The sequence below is a fragment of the Dendronephthya gigantea genome, unplaced genomic scaffold (genome assembly GCF_004324835.1).
Source record: "Dendronephthya gigantea isolate DGI-Jeju-01 unplaced genomic scaffold, DenGig_1.0 000023F, whole genome shotgun sequence".
Classification (NCBI taxonomy): domain Eukaryota; kingdom Metazoa; phylum Cnidaria; class Anthozoa; order Malacalcyonacea; family Nephtheidae; genus Dendronephthya; species Dendronephthya gigantea.
The window spans coordinates 1,168,361-1,187,015 of NW_021163033.1; the positions used below are offsets into that span (position 1 = coordinate 1,168,361).

Sequence of the window (18,655 nt, forward strand, 5' to 3'; positions counted from 1 at the left end):
TATTTTATTAGTGTGTTGTTCTCACCGAGGCGTCCATGAAACAAGCGTTAGTCGTGGACAAGTTCTGCAGATCACAAAACCCCCCAATAAAAGTAGGTGTGACTCTCTATAATTACAGTAATCACTAAGTGAAGAAAGAGCTTGATAGAATATCAAACACACACAATAAGCCTTTTTTGATTTTGCAAACCAATGAGTCTGTACTTTAGTTTATTGCCTTATCACATGCATGCTGGTCCTTTTCAGCGAAATGGCTCTAAACTTTATTGGCCGGGGTGCGAGCAAAACCACCCGTTATCACAAGCCTGCAAACTAATTGATAAATAGAAAGACAGAGGACTTGTTGTTGTTTTTTTATAATGTGATGTGGTGTTTTTTCATAGTTCATAGCTAGCGACGTCTTGGGATTATTTTCTTACACCTTTTGTGATTTTGGCGACGAGTTTGAAGTCGTTGATCGGACCGGCGAAGAACCGAAGGAATTTTTTATATCTGACATTTCTAAGGTATTCAATCTTGGGAGGATTTTGCATTTTGCCGTCGTGTCGAGAGGAGAATATATAAAGAGACTGGGCCATAGTCCCCTAATGCACCCTGGTTATGGGTATACACGATTCTACATGAGGCCACGATCAATCACAAGCCATAGTCAGCTTTAAGCTAGCTCAAAATTCTGCCTGCTCGCTTTTATCGGTCCTTCTCCATTATTCCTCTTCTAGGTTTTATAACGTCTGATATCGCGGGGCAGGAATATAACTGCATGTGTCTGCTTCGTTTTCTTCAAACGCTTGCTCTCCTCGATTTGTTTCAGGCTAATCCTGGCGTACTTCTGACTCTTGATAATCAAATGCATGGCCTGGAAGACGGAGATAAGATCGAGTTCAAAGAAATTGTCGGAATGACTGCTTTGAATGGCACCACGCAGACTGTTAAAGGTGATATGAGAACCGCGTAAACATGCAGTTCAGGAGACGAAAACCTGTTTAAAGTCTCGCCTACACGGGCGATTTTTGACGGTTATTTTCTTCTCCTGGTGTATGCTATCAAGTAAATCCAAAAGGATAGAATACTTTTCTTTGTTATAAGCAATACAACTGCGATCATCACTCGCTCAAAACGATACACTAGAAAGAGAAAATCGGCGACAAAAATCGCTCGTGCTGCCGCGACATAAGCTAGAGATCGCAAATCGATATAGCCATTAGAGCGACGTCCTACGGTAAACTTTTCGCAACCTGCAGTGCATTTCTGCAGTATATAAATTGCATCTACTTTATGGAAAAGCTGAGTATGGTATTAAACCAAACCTGTTTTATTTCTCATACCTTTCGTTCCACGTTTTCTCAGGGCATATTTTCGCGTCGATATTTACCCCGTTTTAGATTATTTCAAATTCGCACTTTTCTGCGTTTTCATTCCTCATGAAATGATTATGAACTTTGGAAGACCTTTCAAGTTGCAAGAAAATCTGCATCGTTTTACAATTGCACTAACAAAAAATGTATTTCTTGAAGTTGAATCGCCATATGCTGTGAGCATTTGTGACACATCTTCTGATGAATTTCAACCGTATCAATATGGAGGCATTGCTCGCCAAGTGAAGACGTCAAGATTAAACCATTTCGTAAGTCGATTTTCTCACAAATATCTCCAGCACGGAGGATGGTTTCCGTGGCTAGAAAGTCACTTTTTTATTCAGTGTAAATATCTATCCAGTGTAAATAGAATTTGGTATGTCTCTTTATTCAAGGATTCTCTCGAGGACCAGTTAAAGGAACCGAATATTTTGCTTGTAGATCTTTGTAAAATGGAGGTAAGTTATGAAAGACTTTAAACAACAGTCCTTAATGAATATTCAGGCACCATATTTTTATATGGATAACCACGCTGTTTTAATAGTCAAATGTTGTTCTATATTGCATGTCTAAGTTGCAAGCATGCTTCGTGCTCATTAAACAATATAACTACTCTTTGGTTATGATGTCAAATATTTTGATATGGATAACCACGCTGTTTTAATGGTCAAATGCTTGTCCTGTGTAAAGTTGCAAGCATGTTTTGTGCTCATATACAAACATTAAACAATATAACCATGCTTTGGTTATGATGTCAAATATTTTGATATGGATAACCACGCTGTTTTAATGGTCAAATGCTTGTCCTATGTAAAGTTGCGAGCACGTTTCGTGCTCATATACAAACATTAAACAATATAACTATGCTTTGGTTATGATGTCAAATATTTTGAAATGGATAACCACGCTGTTTTAATGGTCAAATGCTTGTACCTGTGTAAAGTTGCAAGCATGTTTGGCGCTCATATATACAAACATTAAATAATATAACTATGCTTTGGTTATGATGTCAAATATTTTGATATGGATAACCACGCTGTTTTAATGGTCAAATGCTTGTCCTTTTTTGTCTCTGTTCAAGTTTTTTATTTTGGCCAAACATATGTACTGAACATAACTAATTTCAATCCATTTGTAAACATGGCGGATTTAGTACGACAAATATCGTTGGAAATTAGAATACTCATTTCTTTGAATTGGTTATTTAAACATACGTTCGAAGAAGTAAAAGTTACGATATTCCAGATAAGATACACTGCATATAATTGTGAGCAAAAAATACAAATTGCTAAAAATATTGCTTGTAAATTTGAGCGAACACTAAACTAAAAAATATTCGAAATTAAAGACTAATTACGAAAAAATTATTGGTGGGGCTAAAGCCCAGCGAGCAACCCTGCTCCGCGGTCCTGTTATTGTGATAATGCTAATCTATGTCACGAACCGGGTAAGCTGAAGAATTAACTTGACCACGGTGGGGATCGAACCCGCGACCTTTGGTTTGCTAGTCCGGGTCGCGGGTTCAACTCCCAGTGCCGTGGTCAAGCTAATTTTTCAGCTTATCCGGTTGGTGACTCAGAGTAGCATCATCACAATATTCATTTCATATATACACCTGAGTCTTATACACTATTACTAACAATCCATACATTTCATGTACACCAGAAGCCCGTTTAGCTTAAACGGTGGATAAGTTCAAAATAGAAAGCAAGTCTATCGTTTTGTTCAACAAGCAAACTAAATGTTTTTTACCTTAATACAAAGATACTGTTTACAACTACATATTCAGTGTATAATATTCAAGTTGACTCATTCAAGAGAGATGTAAGATTGTTATTTAATTTTGACTTATCCACCGTTCGAAGTAAACTGGCTTGATACAACAGGCCCCTGAGTCTTATATGCAATATTGCTAACAGTTCATAAATTGAGGTGCTAAGCGATTGAATATTTTCCACCAATACTGCATCCCAATCTTTTTCAGGCAGCTCCTCAGCTTCACCTGGCTATGCGGGCTTTAGACACGTTTAAAGACAATCATGGTCATCTTCCTAATGTCAGGTAGCTGAACGCCTTCATGCCCGATTTCGCCCATATGCGCGGGCAAAAATTAAGGAAATTTACCATTTCGATTCTCTTTGAGTGAAAGTTAACGACGCCTAATCATGATCTTGTTAATCAAACTCACAGGGATTCTCAAAACGCGGAGGAATTAGTAAAGATCGCGGCGAAAATAAACGAACAACAAATGAAGACGAAGGTAATGAAAATTTCTTTCTTGGTGTCTCGGAAAAAATATGATATTTGAAGGCCTTGTACCGCGAATTTTTGGAGGCGCATTTCTGTGCCTATATTCCAATGGGCAATACAGTCATATATTCGAAAGAAATGATATTGGTAAAGACGAATAATACATGAATACGCTCCCCCACTTAACGAGCTGGCTACGCCATCGCTTAATTCTACTTTCCAAAGTTATGAATGGTTCTCAAATCTTGAATCATCCATTGTGGTTTCATTTTTTCCACAGGTGGATAAGATTGACGAGGACCTTCTGACCGTACTCTCGTATTCCAGCCGTGGTTTGCTTCCCCCCCTGGCTGCTGCTGTTGGCGGTTTTGTTGCCCAGGAAGTTCTCAAAGCTTTGACTGGAAAATTCACTCCACTGAAGCAATGGGTAGGCACGCAGGAATGTTAAAAAATCAAAGACTTGAGACAAAAGATCGATGACTTTTAAGCCGTTGCCCGTTCACGTCGAAACATTTCCCGGGGGGTAGGATTATCTTCCCCCTGACCATATTCCTAACCGTGGTATCATTGTTGTAATTTCTGTTTGTTTTATGGCCGAGCAAAAAGGACATTCATTTCCCTAAGATGTTTTGTGTAACTTTTTATTTATAGTTATATTTGGATGCAATTGAACTTGCAAAAGAAACATCTGACAAGTCTGGGAATTTTCTGCCGAAGTAAGCAAGCCTCGTTACGCATATCACACCATTATATTGTCCCTTAGACATGGTTTCCATTAAGTCATGAATGTCGTTAAGAAGTCAGTTTAATTTTACCTTCCATGTTCCAGGAATGATAGGTATGATTCCTTGAGGATATGCGTTGGGGAAGAACTATTACAAAAACTAAAGAATGTACAATTGTTTATGGTAAGGGAAGTATTTAATATAAGTATACATGTGCACAAGTTTTCTTTCTACAGGGTTGTATATTTCGCCTCTCAAATTACCAAAATTCTTCGTAGTCTTACCAACCAAAGTAGAAATCTTGACTTCCATTTTGTCTTTCCCGGAACACGGTCGTCACTATCTGACTTGGTCGATACCTAACTATATGAACAAGCTTTGCTATTGGTTGATGATAACAATAAAACACAATGAAGTATAGAAATTGATTTCTAAAAGAACGAATCATAAACACTGTTCACTATTGTTACAAAAAGCCAATCACAAAACTCGTTCATATTAGGTAGATACTTACTGTCTGACTTGGAACGATCCCAAGCTATGAGGATGCATGGTGTAGACAATAAGCACCACATTGTCGTACTCCTAAGTAATACAGATGGGCAAAGCTGGTACAAAACAAATTGTAAAATATTAAAGAATGAGAATGCGAGGCAATGAAGACTGATATGTATTTTTAAATAAGCGCTCCATCATCTTACTTATCTGATCAAATTCCCGTATACGAATACCGTAATCGATAACGTTAGTTGTTCTATTTTGCTCTGTGTAAAAGGTTGGTTGTGGTGCTATTGGTTGTGAAATGTTGAAGAACTACGCGATGGTTGGTATTGGAACGGGTAAAGAAGGAAAGGTAAGCATTTTGTAGCTTTTCGCAGATCAAAGTTTGATGGAATTTTGGTTTAATTTGAATGGTAATTTAACAAGCTTATTAAATTTTTCTTCAGATTACAATAACTGATAATGACCTAATTGAGAAATCAAATTTAAATCGCCAGTTCTTGTTTCGACCGCGAGATATTCAGGTGAGAATTTCTAAGAAAACACTTGACAATTCAAGAATTATTTTTCCAGTTGTGAGCATTGATGTTCTAACGTGTGTATTATATTTTCCTCTGTCATAGAAATCGAAATCACTGACTGCTTCAAAAGCGATTCTAGAAATCAATCCTGACATTGAAATTGATCCGCACCAACATAAAGGTTTGTATCACCGCACATTTTTCTTGATATGACTTTCCGAATTACTCAATCTAATAGCTATCGGTTAGATATTACCGTCTCTCCTTCTAGAATCAATCCTCGATTTCATCTCTCCCCTCTCCCCACATTTTTCTACTCCTCTTCTCCCACCCTTACCTCTCTCTCTCTTTCCCTTTTCTCACCTCTCTCCTCCCCTTCTCTTTCCCTTGCCCTTCTCTTCTCTTCATCCCAGCCCTCGCCATTGAAATTCGACCTTGAAACGGGTGTCCATTGTCCGTGGCACCAACCCAGTCTTTCCAATGCTTCAAACGTAGACGTCTTATTGATTTTCCAGTTGCTCCAGAAACCGAAGAAGTCATTTACACGGATGAGTTTTTCCGCTCAAAGAATATTGTTGTGAACGCTTTAGATAACGTTGAAGCTAGACGTTACGTAGATAGGTCAGTTAAAGATGTAATAAAGATGTACTTCATAAACGTTTCATTTTTTTCTACTGCATGTAGCTCTAGCAATACCTAATGATTCTCGTTAATGGTGCAATAAAACCATTGTTTTCCTTTTCTTCCAAAAGCCGGTGCGTGACCAACCAAGTTCCACTTCTGGAATCTGGAACAATGGGTCCTAAAGGCCATATCCAGGTGAGTTCTTTTCACTATTGGTCAAAATCAATTGCGATAATAGGGGAGAACTCTTTGGCCCTTCAAACGGCACTTACTGCCTGCACACCCGCCGCGTAGGACGGGGATCGTGTGTTTCAAGAATGTTTGTTTTCGATTAATGATATTTTGTTTTTGAAATCAATCAATAGTGTGTTGTTCCTCATCTCACGGAGTCTTACTCGAGTCAGGTATGTTTATCTATATTATATTTTGTTGTTGTAAGGACGTATGATTCATATCAAACAGCGTTGTGTTCTCGGATGAAAGTAGAGTGTCTTCACTGTTGTATCGCTGTGTTCTCGCTTCAAGTTTGTCAACGATATTTTTTAGCGCGACCCTGAAGATGGCGATGTCCCTTATTGTACCCTGAAATCCTTTCCTGCTGTAATTGATCACACCATCCAGTGGGCGAGAAATAAGGTCTGTCGAAATCATCGAATTTCATTCCTTTTAAATCGATAAAACCCCTGCTCGCTGTCACAGGTCACTGTCGGGTCTGTGAGATTTTTGCCATTAGAATTTTGCCCTTGTCTCATGCACGTTTCCTAGAGCACAAGTCTCTCCTACCAAAAGGTATCCCAAGACTGGTATACGTATCCATATGAGTAAAGTTATGCCTTTCAATTATAAGACTGGTATGTTTTCTTTAGTTTGAAAGCTGCTATTCCCAAAAACCTCAGCTGTATAACAAGTTCTGGTCGAGCAACAAATCCGTTTCTGATCTGGTACAGGTAGGTAACATTGATCTATTGATGTTGGGGGTGGGGTGGGAAGATGTTGTCACAACTTTGAAGAGAAAATGAGGGTACCATGGACTAACATAGTCCGGTTAAATGAGAACACCTTTGCAGGAAAGTTGATGATTTTTGACAGTTTACATCAGCTCTCCAACCTACTTACTTACGAGGAGCAAGAGCCTTCTTGCTGATACCAAGTGCAAAAGGTATTATCGCTTAGAGTTAGAAAAACGGTTCATTTGAAGTTGATACAAGTTCATGATGTACTATCGTCAAATCTTATTCTCGTATGACCAGGGCAACCGGCTCCGTGGTTTAAGGAATACATGCGGACAACGAGAGTTCTACCCTCGCGTGTTCGTGGTGTCCACGCGAGAAATGTGTGAACGTTATGACAATATTCCACGGTTACATTTCTCATACGTACCTACAGGCTACACGTAAGAAGAATGTAAATCCAATTCATTGTGCTGTTTATAAAACAACAGCAGTTCCCAGATGAACAACAACAATTTCCATGAGGAGAATGATATGTTGTAATTTTTCATGGCGGACAACAATATGATTATCAATAAACTGATAATTATATTTGTAATTCCCAGAGAGCGGAGTATTTCATAAAACAGTGGAATACTTTATATGAAAAACATTTGAAGCCTAGTTTACGCATTATAATTATCATGAACACGTCATCTCCACCATTGTAAAATAGTCCAGCACTTCAGCTGTAAATTTGTCTTTATTTTCTGTACTTCCCGTGTTCAAACCGCAATCGTTGACTTTACACGCGTAGCAATATTCTATTACATCAGCCACCTTGGCATGTTCACGAGAATTACGACTAAATGGAAACCAGGTTAAGAAATCTTTCCTAGCTAGAAATCCCTCACGATAGTTTGCAGCACAGTCTTGCAAAGAATGCAATGGTTGCATACTTTCTTTCCATGAATACATCATACATTCGATTGCAAAGAAATAATCCAGTTAATCCGGATTAGGCCGAGATGAACGTGCGTTTAGGAAAAGAAGATTCGGCGAGTTCACCTTTAATCCACCCGGTCCCTTTCCTATTCTGCTGTTGTTTTTTTCGTGGCAAATTTTAGTGTTTTGCTTAGGCAGAGTTATCTTAAATGCGTTTGACCTTGCTGGCATAATGGTGGCAAGGAAAATTCGGTCCGCCAAAAAATATTTTAATTTTTCCGAATGACTTCGGGCGGACTGCGTGTGTTCACTGATTCAAAGGGAAAGGGTTACGTACTTTTTGTGTTACGTACAATATACTTCAAACAAATGAAATTATTAAAAATGCTAATATATATATATATATATACATAAATATATAAAATGCATGCGTCTGTCACCGTTTGTCCTGCAAGTGTTTGCACTACAAGTGTTTGTGGAAGTATAATTTTACACCGAGTTTTATCATACGCCAAATGAGGCTCAATTTCAAACATTTCATGCATGATAAAATATTTACACATTCACAAATTTTTAAACTTATTCAACACTTGATATACGATAAGTCTCTTCATAATATTATAGTAAAGACGTTCTGTTCCAAAGTTATATAATGCGTACATTTTTACGCTTACGCCTGTATTAAGTAATACCTGGCTAAATTCTGTTATACAATATTATTTTATATGCTGAGGTATATTTACATGGCCTTTAGAAAATAAAAAAGTCATCAAAATACTGATGTTTTGCGGGCATAAATAGTATAGTGATAGCCATGTATGCAGTTAATAGGGATGAACCGTTTGTCCACTGTATATAACAAAGACTGTTTAATTGTTTTTTCGTGTTTTCTTACAACAAATTCTCCAAAATTTGAGCAATTTTTTGTCCAATATTCCATAAACGAGAGGATTAGCTGAACACGATCCAGCAGTTCTTAAAACATCAGCTAAATACCATATCCATGAACGATGTCCCGCCCAAAGATCATGTCTTTCGGCGAGGTGCAAAATACCAAACCCAGAAATTGGAAGGTTTCCAACTCCATAGCAAAGAACGGTACCGACACAAACAAGGAAAGTTCGATGATTTTTAATATAGTTTAATATTGTAAAGGACGAGCCAGAAGTACTTTGAACCACAGGATTTGAACCTAAGCTCTTTAGATATTTGTTTTGGTTCACGAGAGCCCGATATACTTTGAAGTAAAGTACAGCCATAACCACTGTTGGAGCATTATAAACGAATATAAAATATGCCCTGAAGAAATCCGAATAAATTGTATCAACAAGGGATCTCTTCTGGACAAAGCATGACCACACATGTGCTCCATAGCCTACGATCAAGCCAAGGATGTAGCCCAAACCAAAAACAATTTTCAATTTTCTTCTCCTGATTTCTGGTTTCAAGGGATGAACAGTGGCGCGATAACGAAGGACTGCAATGATCAACATCATGTAGACTCCTGTGATATGAAAGACATATCTTATTTTACGAAAATGACAGTAAGTTTTGGCGGGCATTTTTTTACCAAGGAAGAGCTCATGATGGACTTCGATGCTAATCATTACAACCAGCCATCCCAGATCACAGATGGCGAGGTGTAGAACAAGACAGTAGTAGTTGTTTTTCAACAGTCTTCTTTGTCTGAATATGGAGATGATGACCAAAATGTTGCCAATAATTCCAAACACAACAACTGAAAAATAAGTATATTTATATGCAGGATGCTCCATATTTTCTCTCAAGTGGTAGAAAATCTGTATTTTGTGTGTGATATGAGTATGATATTCAGCCGGCGTCAAAATGGCAGCTCCTTTGTGAGGTTCCGTTGAAAAAAGGAACAAATTGCAAAAACAATTTACTCAAAAACATCTTAGTGCAAAGTAAACGACGCTATGTACCAGATGTATTTCACCAATAGGAAGTGAACACGTAACAACCATGCGTGACGTAGCACTATAGACAAAGTTCTTTAGTCCAGGCAATGTCACCGTTTAAACTATGAAGGTATAAAAATATATATTCTTGCTAATGCAAGATTTTCATAAGTTCATTGTTTTTCCCTAACTTCCTAACATAAGGCAGCTGAATAAATGTATTTTGAAATTAAATTTTATGAAACACTCAATAAATGACGGTATATATATAAGTGTTTGACTACAGTTTGCGATGGTTTTTAAAATTTTCATTAAAAGATTCATCTTGCAACAATGTTTATGATATAGTCTTATTTACAAAGTAAAAACTACAAAGATATTAATGTTTTGGAAATGCTCTTTGTAAAAGCAGTCAGCTTCTGGGTTCTTTCGTAAATATTAAAACTGGGCTGGTGCATTGCATTCGTGCAAAATGTTAACTTACATCTTATATCAACAAAACGAGAACATTTAAAATTTGTGAAAGTCTATATTAAGTTTACGAAAGCTCTTTATAAATGACAGTTTTGAGTATTTCATGGATATTAACAAATTTCAAAATTTTAACAAATTTCAATATTTGCCAGATGCATCACGTCTCAATAACATTGAATGAATTCTGCGCCATTTGTTTTGCGTTTTCACTAAATATCTTTGCAGTTAACAATGAGTGAAAATTATATTTATTATAATTATTCACTAATATATTATCATGAAATTATTTCTGTCTAAACTGGTTTCCAGCAACGTGTTTTTCTTGCGCTCAATATCGCGTCTTCTCATGAAAGGCGGTTTGATTGCAACTGACGCATTTTATTTTACTACAATCCCCCGTTACACTTCTCAAAACTTTTCATGGTTTCGGGCGCGCTGCGTGTTCATGCAGAATTAAACATTTTCAGTGAACTATAAATCTCGATTTATTTTTATATTTCTTTTAATATACTTTAAACAAATGAAATTTTTAAACATTGCTATAAATATATATACATAAATTACAACAACGCCGATGCGTCGTTTTATTACGGCAAATGAGGCTCAATTTAAAACATTTCATGCATGTTGAAATATTTACACATTCACAAATTTTTAAACTTATTCCACACTTTATATGCGATAAGTCTCTTTATATATAGTAAGCACGTTCTGTTCCAAAGTTATGTAATGCGCACATTTTTACGCTTACGACTGTATTAAATAAAACCTGGCATTGACTTTAGAAAGTAAAATACTGCATCAAAATACTGATTAGATCATATATACTATAGTCATAGGGATGTACCACGTTTGTCCACGGTATATAACATGCAAACACTGTCTAATTGTCTTCTCGTGTTTTCTTGCAACATATTCTCCAAAATTTAGACAAATTTTTGTCCAATATTCCATAAACGAGAGGATTGGCTGAACACGATCCAGCAGTTCTTAAAACATCAGCTAAATACCATATCCACGAACCATGTTTTGCCAGCAGATCATGTTTGTCGGTGAGGTGCAAAACACAATACCCAGACATGGGAAGATTTCCAACTCCATAGCAAAGAACGGTACCGACACAAACAAGAAAAGTTCGATGATTTTTAATATAGTTCACGATTGTGAAGGACGAACCAGAAGTACTTTGAACCACTGGATTTGAACCTAAGCTCTTTAGGTATTTGTTTTGGTTCACGAGTGCCCGATATACTTTATAATAAAGTACAGTCATAACGGCTGCTGGAGCATTATAAACGAATATAAAATATGCCCTCCAGAAATCCAAATAAATTGTATAAACAAGGGACCTCTTCTGGACAAAGCATGACCACGTATGTGCTCCATAGCATACGATCAAGCCAAGAATGTAGCCCAAACCACAAACAATTTTAAATTTCCTTCTGCTGATGGCAGGTTTGAAGGGATGAACAGTAGCGCGATAACGAAGAACTGCAATGATCAACATCATGTAGACTCCTGCGATATGAAAGACATATCTTATTTTACCAAAAAGACAATAAGTTTTGGCGGGCATTTTTTTACCAAGGAAGAGCTCATGTTGGACTTCCATGCAAGTGACTACAAGCAGCCATCCCAGATCACAGATGGCGAGGTGTAGAACAAGAAAGTAGTAGTTGTTCTTCAACAGTTTTCTTTGTCTTAATATGGAGATGATGACTAAAATGTTGCCGAGAATTCCAAACACAACAACTGAAAAATAAGTATATTTATATGCAGGATCCTCCATCATTTCTCTCAAGTGATGAAAAATCTGTATTTCGTGTCTGATATGAGTATAATATTCAGCCGGGGTCAAAAACAAATTTCAAAAACAATACACTTTAAACGTCTTAGAGCAATGTAAACGAGGCTATGTACCAGATGTATTCCACCAATCAGAAGTGAACACGTAACAACCATGCGTGACGTAGCGCTTTAGACAAAGTTCTTTAGTCCAGGTAATGTCATCGTTTGAACTATGGGGGTATAAAAATATATATTCTTGCTAATGAGAGATTTCTGCAAGTTCACCGTTTTTCCCTAACTTCCTAACATAAGGCAGCTGAATGAATGTATTTTGAAATTAAATTTTATGAAACACTCAATAACTGACGCTAAGTGCTTGACTACAGTTTGCGATAGTTTTTAAATTTTCATTAAAAGATTCATCTCAGTTGCAACAATGTTTATGACATAGTCTTATTTACAAAGTAAAAACTACAAAGATATTAATGTTTTGGAAATGCTCTTTGTAAAAGGCAGTCAGCTTCTTGGTTCTTTCTCAAATATTAAAAATTTTCTTATTTGCTGGTGCATTTCATTTATTGGGAAATCTTAACTTATGTTTCATCAGTATCATCTTGTCATAAACCAGAATTTGTGAACAAAATTTGAGTCACAAATTTGTGAAAGTTTATACTGGGACTTAAAATATAAAATTAACATAAGGTATCTGAATGAAAGTTGGAATTACATTTACGACGATGTATCTTTCGACTAGTTTTCATCCCAAAGTATTATTTACAAAGAATAAATTAAATGGATATTAAAGTTTACGAATCCTCAATAAATGACAGTCTTGAGTATTTTCATGGATATTAACAATTTTTAAAATGATGCATCACGTCTCAATAACATAAAATGAATTTCTGCGCCATTTCGTTTGTGTTTTCACTGGGTGGTTTCGTAAATAACAATGACTGAAAATTATATCTAATTATTATAATCATTCACTAATATATTATCAGCCAATTATTTTTTCAAAATTTATTTGACGCTTTTCTCATAAAAGGATTGATTGCAACTGACACCTTTTACTAGAAACCCACGTGCAGGAGGCCCTAAAAAGTTTTCGCCCCCCCCCTTTGGCTTGCACGCACCAGCATGCATTATTGTGTGTCCCCCCAGTTTCATTCTTACATTCATATGAAAATTATTCATATAATAATTATCATAATCATTAACGACTAGAAAGCTGGCATTATAGTTTGCAACACTGTCTTGGCAATGATCACGTGTGTATGCGAAAGAATGCGAAGATTACTATTATACTTATCTTTCCATACCCCAAACATGCTATAAGGAATATGACGAGATGATCCGGTTCAGGCCGAGTTTAGCACGTTTACGAAACGAAAGACGGCGAGAAATATTTGTCTAGTTCAAGCAGTTTAAGGCTAGTTTTAACTGAGTAAAATTTACCAGTGATTTGGGTTTAACGGTAGTAAATTATATCAAACATGCTCTGTCTTGCATGGTGCTATTTGATAAAAGACAAAATTGCCCAGAAATATTATTGCGAATGTTTTCAGAACGTGCCTGTCTCATGTTCATCAGGGAATTTTTCAGACCTTTTAGGTCCTCCATTGAAGAGCTTTGCGCCTTGCATGTTCAGTTCTTAAAGGCGAAATTATTTAATCTCCATTTTCAAGCTTACCCAAAATCTAAAAGTTTCTTCAGTTAATCAATTTAATTTTATTCTATACAATTCTTATTAAAGTCATGCTAAATATATTGCAGCGGGTACAAAACTGATGTATTTGCCTGTAAGAAAAAATTTACTCAAACGTTATTTATACTTGTCCACTAGACTATTATAAATGTTTATGAAACTAATATTCTGACTAATTTTAATATTCCGAATGCAAAACATGCATGCTTGAATTTAAAACTTTGCATGGATAAAATATTAACATGTATACACATCACAACCCGGCAACCATGTTAATTTCTTCAGTATACGTATCAACGATGTCCAAAATAAAGCAGACACCAAATCCATAAAGCCCTGGTTAAACGAGAGTGATAGTTGATGAGAGTTGAGAAGCGAGAGTTCGCCGAGAGTTTTCCAAACTCTCGATGCGACGGTCAAACGAGAATGAGAGTTGAGAACGAGAGTTGGTTAACTCTCATCAACTCTCATCAAAATTTGAACCAGTTCAAAGTCGATGAAAGTTGATGAGAGTGCACAAGAGTGCATGAGAGTTCGCGGTCAAACGCAAGCGAGAGTTGCAACTCTCATCAACTCTCATCAACTCTCATCAACTATCATTCTCGTTTGACCAGGGCTTAAGTTTCTTAGGATTTTAATACATTAATTTAGTTCTATTATAATTTTATATATAACAGCTCTGTTCTGTTCCAAACTTATAAAATACAAGCAGTTTTACGTCAATGTCGGTTTAAAACCTGGCTAAATTTCTTTATAATTTATACTGTGGTACATTTCCAATTTTTACTATAGTATAGAGGGCGAAGGCGTCGAAATATTAAAGTCTTATCCTATAGGAAGGTGATTGTCAATTTGTAGATCATAGGGATGTACCGTTTGTCCACCAAATACAAATTAGAACTGTCTATTGTCCTGTCCTCTTCGATTTCCTTTGAAAATAAGTCTCCAAAATTTGAGCAATTTCTTGTCCAATATTCCATAAACGAGAGGATTGGCTGAACACGATCCAGCAACTCTTAAAACATCAGCTAAATACCAAAACCAAACATGTTCCATCAGAAAATCATATTTGTCGACGATGTGCAAAAAAACAACCAGAGACATGGGAAGATTTCCAACTCCATAGCAAAGAACGGTACCGACACAAACAAGGAAAGTTCGATGATTTTTAATATAGTTCACGATTGTGAAGGACGAGCCAGAAGTACTTTGAACCGCTGGATTTGAACCTAAGCTCTTTAGATATTTGTTTTGCTTCACGAGTGCCCGATATACTTTGTAATAAAGTACAGCCATAACTACTATTGAATGATAATAAAGGAATATAAAATATGCAAAATGGAAATCCCAATAGATCGTACCAGCAAGGGAGTTCTTCTGGACAAAACATAACGGGGCACTTTCTCCGTAGCCTGCGATCAGGCCAACTCTGGTTTGAAGGGATGAACAGTAGCGCGATAACGAAGAACTGCAATGATCAACATCATGTAGACTCCTGCGATATGAAAGATGACCCTTATAATATCAAACAAACAATACGCGGTGTTGTTATATTCTGCTTGCTACGAATGACCCCGTGTTGGACGTAGGTGGAAATGACTAGAACCAGCCATCCCAGATCACAAATGGCGAGGTGTAAAACAAGAAAGTAGTAGTTGTTCTTCAACAGTCTTCTTTGTCTGAATATGGAGATGATGACCAAAATGATACAGATCATAAGGATAAGGATTTACCACGTTTGTCCACCGTATATAACAAACACTGTCTAATTGTTTTCTCGTGTCTTCTTGCAACAAATTCTCCAAAATTTGAGCAATTTTTGGTCCAATATTCCATAAACGAGAGGATTGGCTGAACACGATCCAGCAACTCTTAAAACATCAGCTAAATACCCAAACCAAACATGTTCTTTCGGAAGATCATCGCCGAAGAGCAAAACACAAAGCCCAGTCATGGGAAGATTTCCAACTGCATAGCAAAGAACGGTACCGACACAAACAAGGAAAGTTCGATGATTTTTAATATAGTTCACCATTGTGAAGGACGAGCTAGAAGCATTTCGAATCACTGGATTTGAACCTAAGCTCTTAAGATATTTGTTTTGGTTCACGAGTGCCCGATATACTTTATAATAAAGTACAGCCATAACTACTGTTGGAGCATTGTATACAAATATAAAATATGCAAGATAGAATTTCCCCTCATTGGTCGTATAAACCAGGGAGTTCTTCTGGACAAAACATAACCACACGTGTGCTCCATAGCCTACGATGAAGCCAAGAATGTAGCCCAAACCACAAACAATTTTCAATTTCTTTCTGCTGATGTCTGGTTTCAAGGGATGAACAGTAGCGCGATAACGAAGAACTGCAATGATCAACATCATGTAGACTCCTGCGATATGAAAAATCTGTTTAATTTTACGAATATGACAATAAGTTTTGGCGGGCATTGCTTTGCCAAAGGAGAGCTCATAATGGAGTTTGATGCAAATGACTACAACCAGCCATCCCAGATCACAGATGGCGAGGTGTAAAACAAGAAAGTAGTAGTTGTTCTTCAACAGTCTTCTTTGTCTTAAAATTGAGATGATGACCAAAATGTTGCCGAGAATTCCAAACACAACAATTGAAAGAATAATATATTTATATGCAGGATCCTTCATCGTTTCTCTCAAGTGGTGAAAAATCTGTACTTCGTGTCTGATATGAGTATGATATTCAGCCGGGGTCAAACTAGCAGCTCGTTTGTGCCATTGCGTTGAAAAACAGAACAAATTGCAAAAACAATTTACTTTAAACATCTTAGAGCAATATAACGACGCTATGTACCAGATGTATTCCACCAATTAGAAGTGAACACGTAACGACCATGCGTGACCTAGTGCTAAGGTATAAAAATATATATTGTTGCTAATGCAAGATTTCAACAAGTTCATTGTTTTTCCCTAACATAAGGCAGCTGAATGAATGTATTTTAAAATTGAATTTTATGAAACACTCAATAACTGATGCTAATTGCTTGACTACAGTTTGCGATGGTTTTTAAAATTTTCAGTAAAAGATTCATCTTGCAACAATGTTTATGATATAGTCTTATTTACAAAGTAAAAACTACAAAGATATTAATATTTTGGAAATGCTCTTTGTAAAAGCAGTCAGCTTCTAAGTTCTTTCGTAAATATTAAAACTGGGCTGGTGCATTGCATTCGTTGCAAAATGTTAACTTATATCTTATAACATCTAGACCAGAACATCTATCCAGAAAGTCTATATTAAGTTTACGAATACTCTTTATTAATGACAGTTTTGAGTATTTCATGAATATTAACAAATTTAAAAATTTGCCAGATGCATCACGTCTCAATAACATTGAGTGAATTTCTGCGCCATTTATTTTGTGTTTTCTCTGAATATCTTGGGACATGTCGCAGCTCTCGGAAGCTTTCGTCCAATTGGATAATGCTTTTCTATGCTTTCTAAAGAACGAAGCTATACTATTGGTTGAAACAGAAATGTATTGTAAAGTTCAGCCAATGAAAATCATACCCAATATCTTTGCAGTTAACAATGAGTGAAAATTATATTTATTATAATTATTTACTAATATATTATCAGGAAATTATTTCTGTCTAAACTATTTTCCAGCAACGTGTTTTTCTTGCGCTCAATATCGCGTCTTCTCATAAAAGGCGGTTTGATTGCAACCGACACATTTTATTTTACTACAGTCCCCCGCTACACTTCTCAAAACGTTTCATAGTTTCGGGCGCGCTGCGTGTTCATGCAGAATTAAACATTTTCAGTCCACTAAATCTCGATTTATTTTTATGTTTTGTTTAATATACTTTAAACAAATGAAATTTTTAAACATTGCCATAAATATTTAACAAATAGATTACAATGAACCGTTGTCTGTTCAGTTATAGATACACGGTATGACGTCATATGTGATAAGAACAAAAAAAGTGGCCACGAGCCGCCGGGGCGAGTGGTCACTCTTTTGTTCTTATCGCATATGGCGTCATACCGTGTATCTATAACTGAACAGACAACGGTTCATTGTAATCTATTTGTTTTATATAATAAAACTGAAAAAAATCCAAAATTAAACCGGTAAAAAGAAAATTGCTGTGACGTCATTCCGTGCGTCTGTCCTCTTATAGATCATGGCTCTCGACCAATGAAATTGCTTGAATTCTTTACGTTATTATATAAATAAATATATATACGTAAATTACAACAATGCATGCGTCTGTCACAATTGTCTGTAGGAATTGCACTATACATGTGTTTTTAAAACTATATTTCATACTAACTCAGTTTTATTACGCAAATGAGGCTCAATTTCAAACATTTCATGCATGATAAAATATTTAAACATTTACAAATTTTTAAACTTATTCAACACTTTATATGCGATAAGTCTCATAATATTATAGTAAGGACGTTCTGTTCCATATATTTATAATACGTACATTTTTAAGCTCACGCCTGTATTAAATAAAACCTGGCTAAAAATTACAATAATTTTTTATTTGCTGTGGTATATATTTACAAGATTTGACTTTAAAACGTATATAAGGTTCCACAATACTGCATGATGTTTTGCGCGCATGGAAAATGATATATAGCCATGCATGCAGTATACTGATACAGATCATAGGGATCTACCGTTTGTCCACTGTATATAACAAACACTGTCTAATTGTTTTCTCGTGTTTTCTTGCAACAAATTCTCCAAAATTTGAGCAATTTTTTGTCCAATATTCCATAAACGAGAGGATTGGCTGAACACGATCCAGCAGTTCTTAAAACATCAGCTAAATACCCAAACCAAACATGTTCTTTCGGAAGATAATCGCTGAAGAGCAAAGCACAAAGCCCAGTCATGGGAAGATTTCCAATTCCATAGCAAAG

The 18,655-nt window shown here is 36.3% G+C and overlaps 1 protein-coding gene across 2 annotated transcripts in view; it reads left to right on the forward strand.

The window, feature by feature from the left end:
• LOC114522546 (ubiquitin-like modifier-activating enzyme 6) overlaps positions 1-18,655 on the forward strand; it is a 44,311-nt gene that overhangs the window by 2,608 nt on the left and 23,048 nt on the right. For both annotated transcript variants that reach the window (XM_028543258.1, XM_028543259.1), the window contains exons 7-24: positions 12-92; positions 384-506; positions 812-935; positions 1,515-1,624; positions 1,751-1,813; positions 3,340-3,416; positions 3,546-3,615; positions 3,886-4,032; positions 4,257-4,321; positions 4,435-4,513; positions 5,106-5,183; positions 5,278-5,355; positions 5,455-5,533; positions 5,868-5,973; positions 6,105-6,171; positions 6,342-6,380; positions 6,523-6,612; positions 6,843-6,923. In XM_028543258.1, the coding sequence (XP_028399059.1) occupies positions 12-92; positions 384-506; positions 812-935; positions 1,515-1,624; positions 1,751-1,813; positions 3,340-3,416; positions 3,546-3,615; positions 3,886-4,032; positions 4,257-4,321; positions 4,435-4,513; positions 5,106-5,183; positions 5,278-5,355; positions 5,455-5,533; positions 5,868-5,973; positions 6,105-6,171; positions 6,342-6,380; positions 6,523-6,612; positions 6,843-6,923 (1,557 nt within the window). The remainder of the gene's footprint in view (positions 1-11; positions 93-383; positions 507-811; positions 936-1,514; positions 1,625-1,750; positions 1,814-3,339; positions 3,417-3,545; positions 3,616-3,885; positions 4,033-4,256; positions 4,322-4,434; positions 4,514-5,105; positions 5,184-5,277; positions 5,356-5,454; positions 5,534-5,867; positions 5,974-6,104; positions 6,172-6,341; positions 6,381-6,522; positions 6,613-6,842; positions 6,924-18,655) is intronic.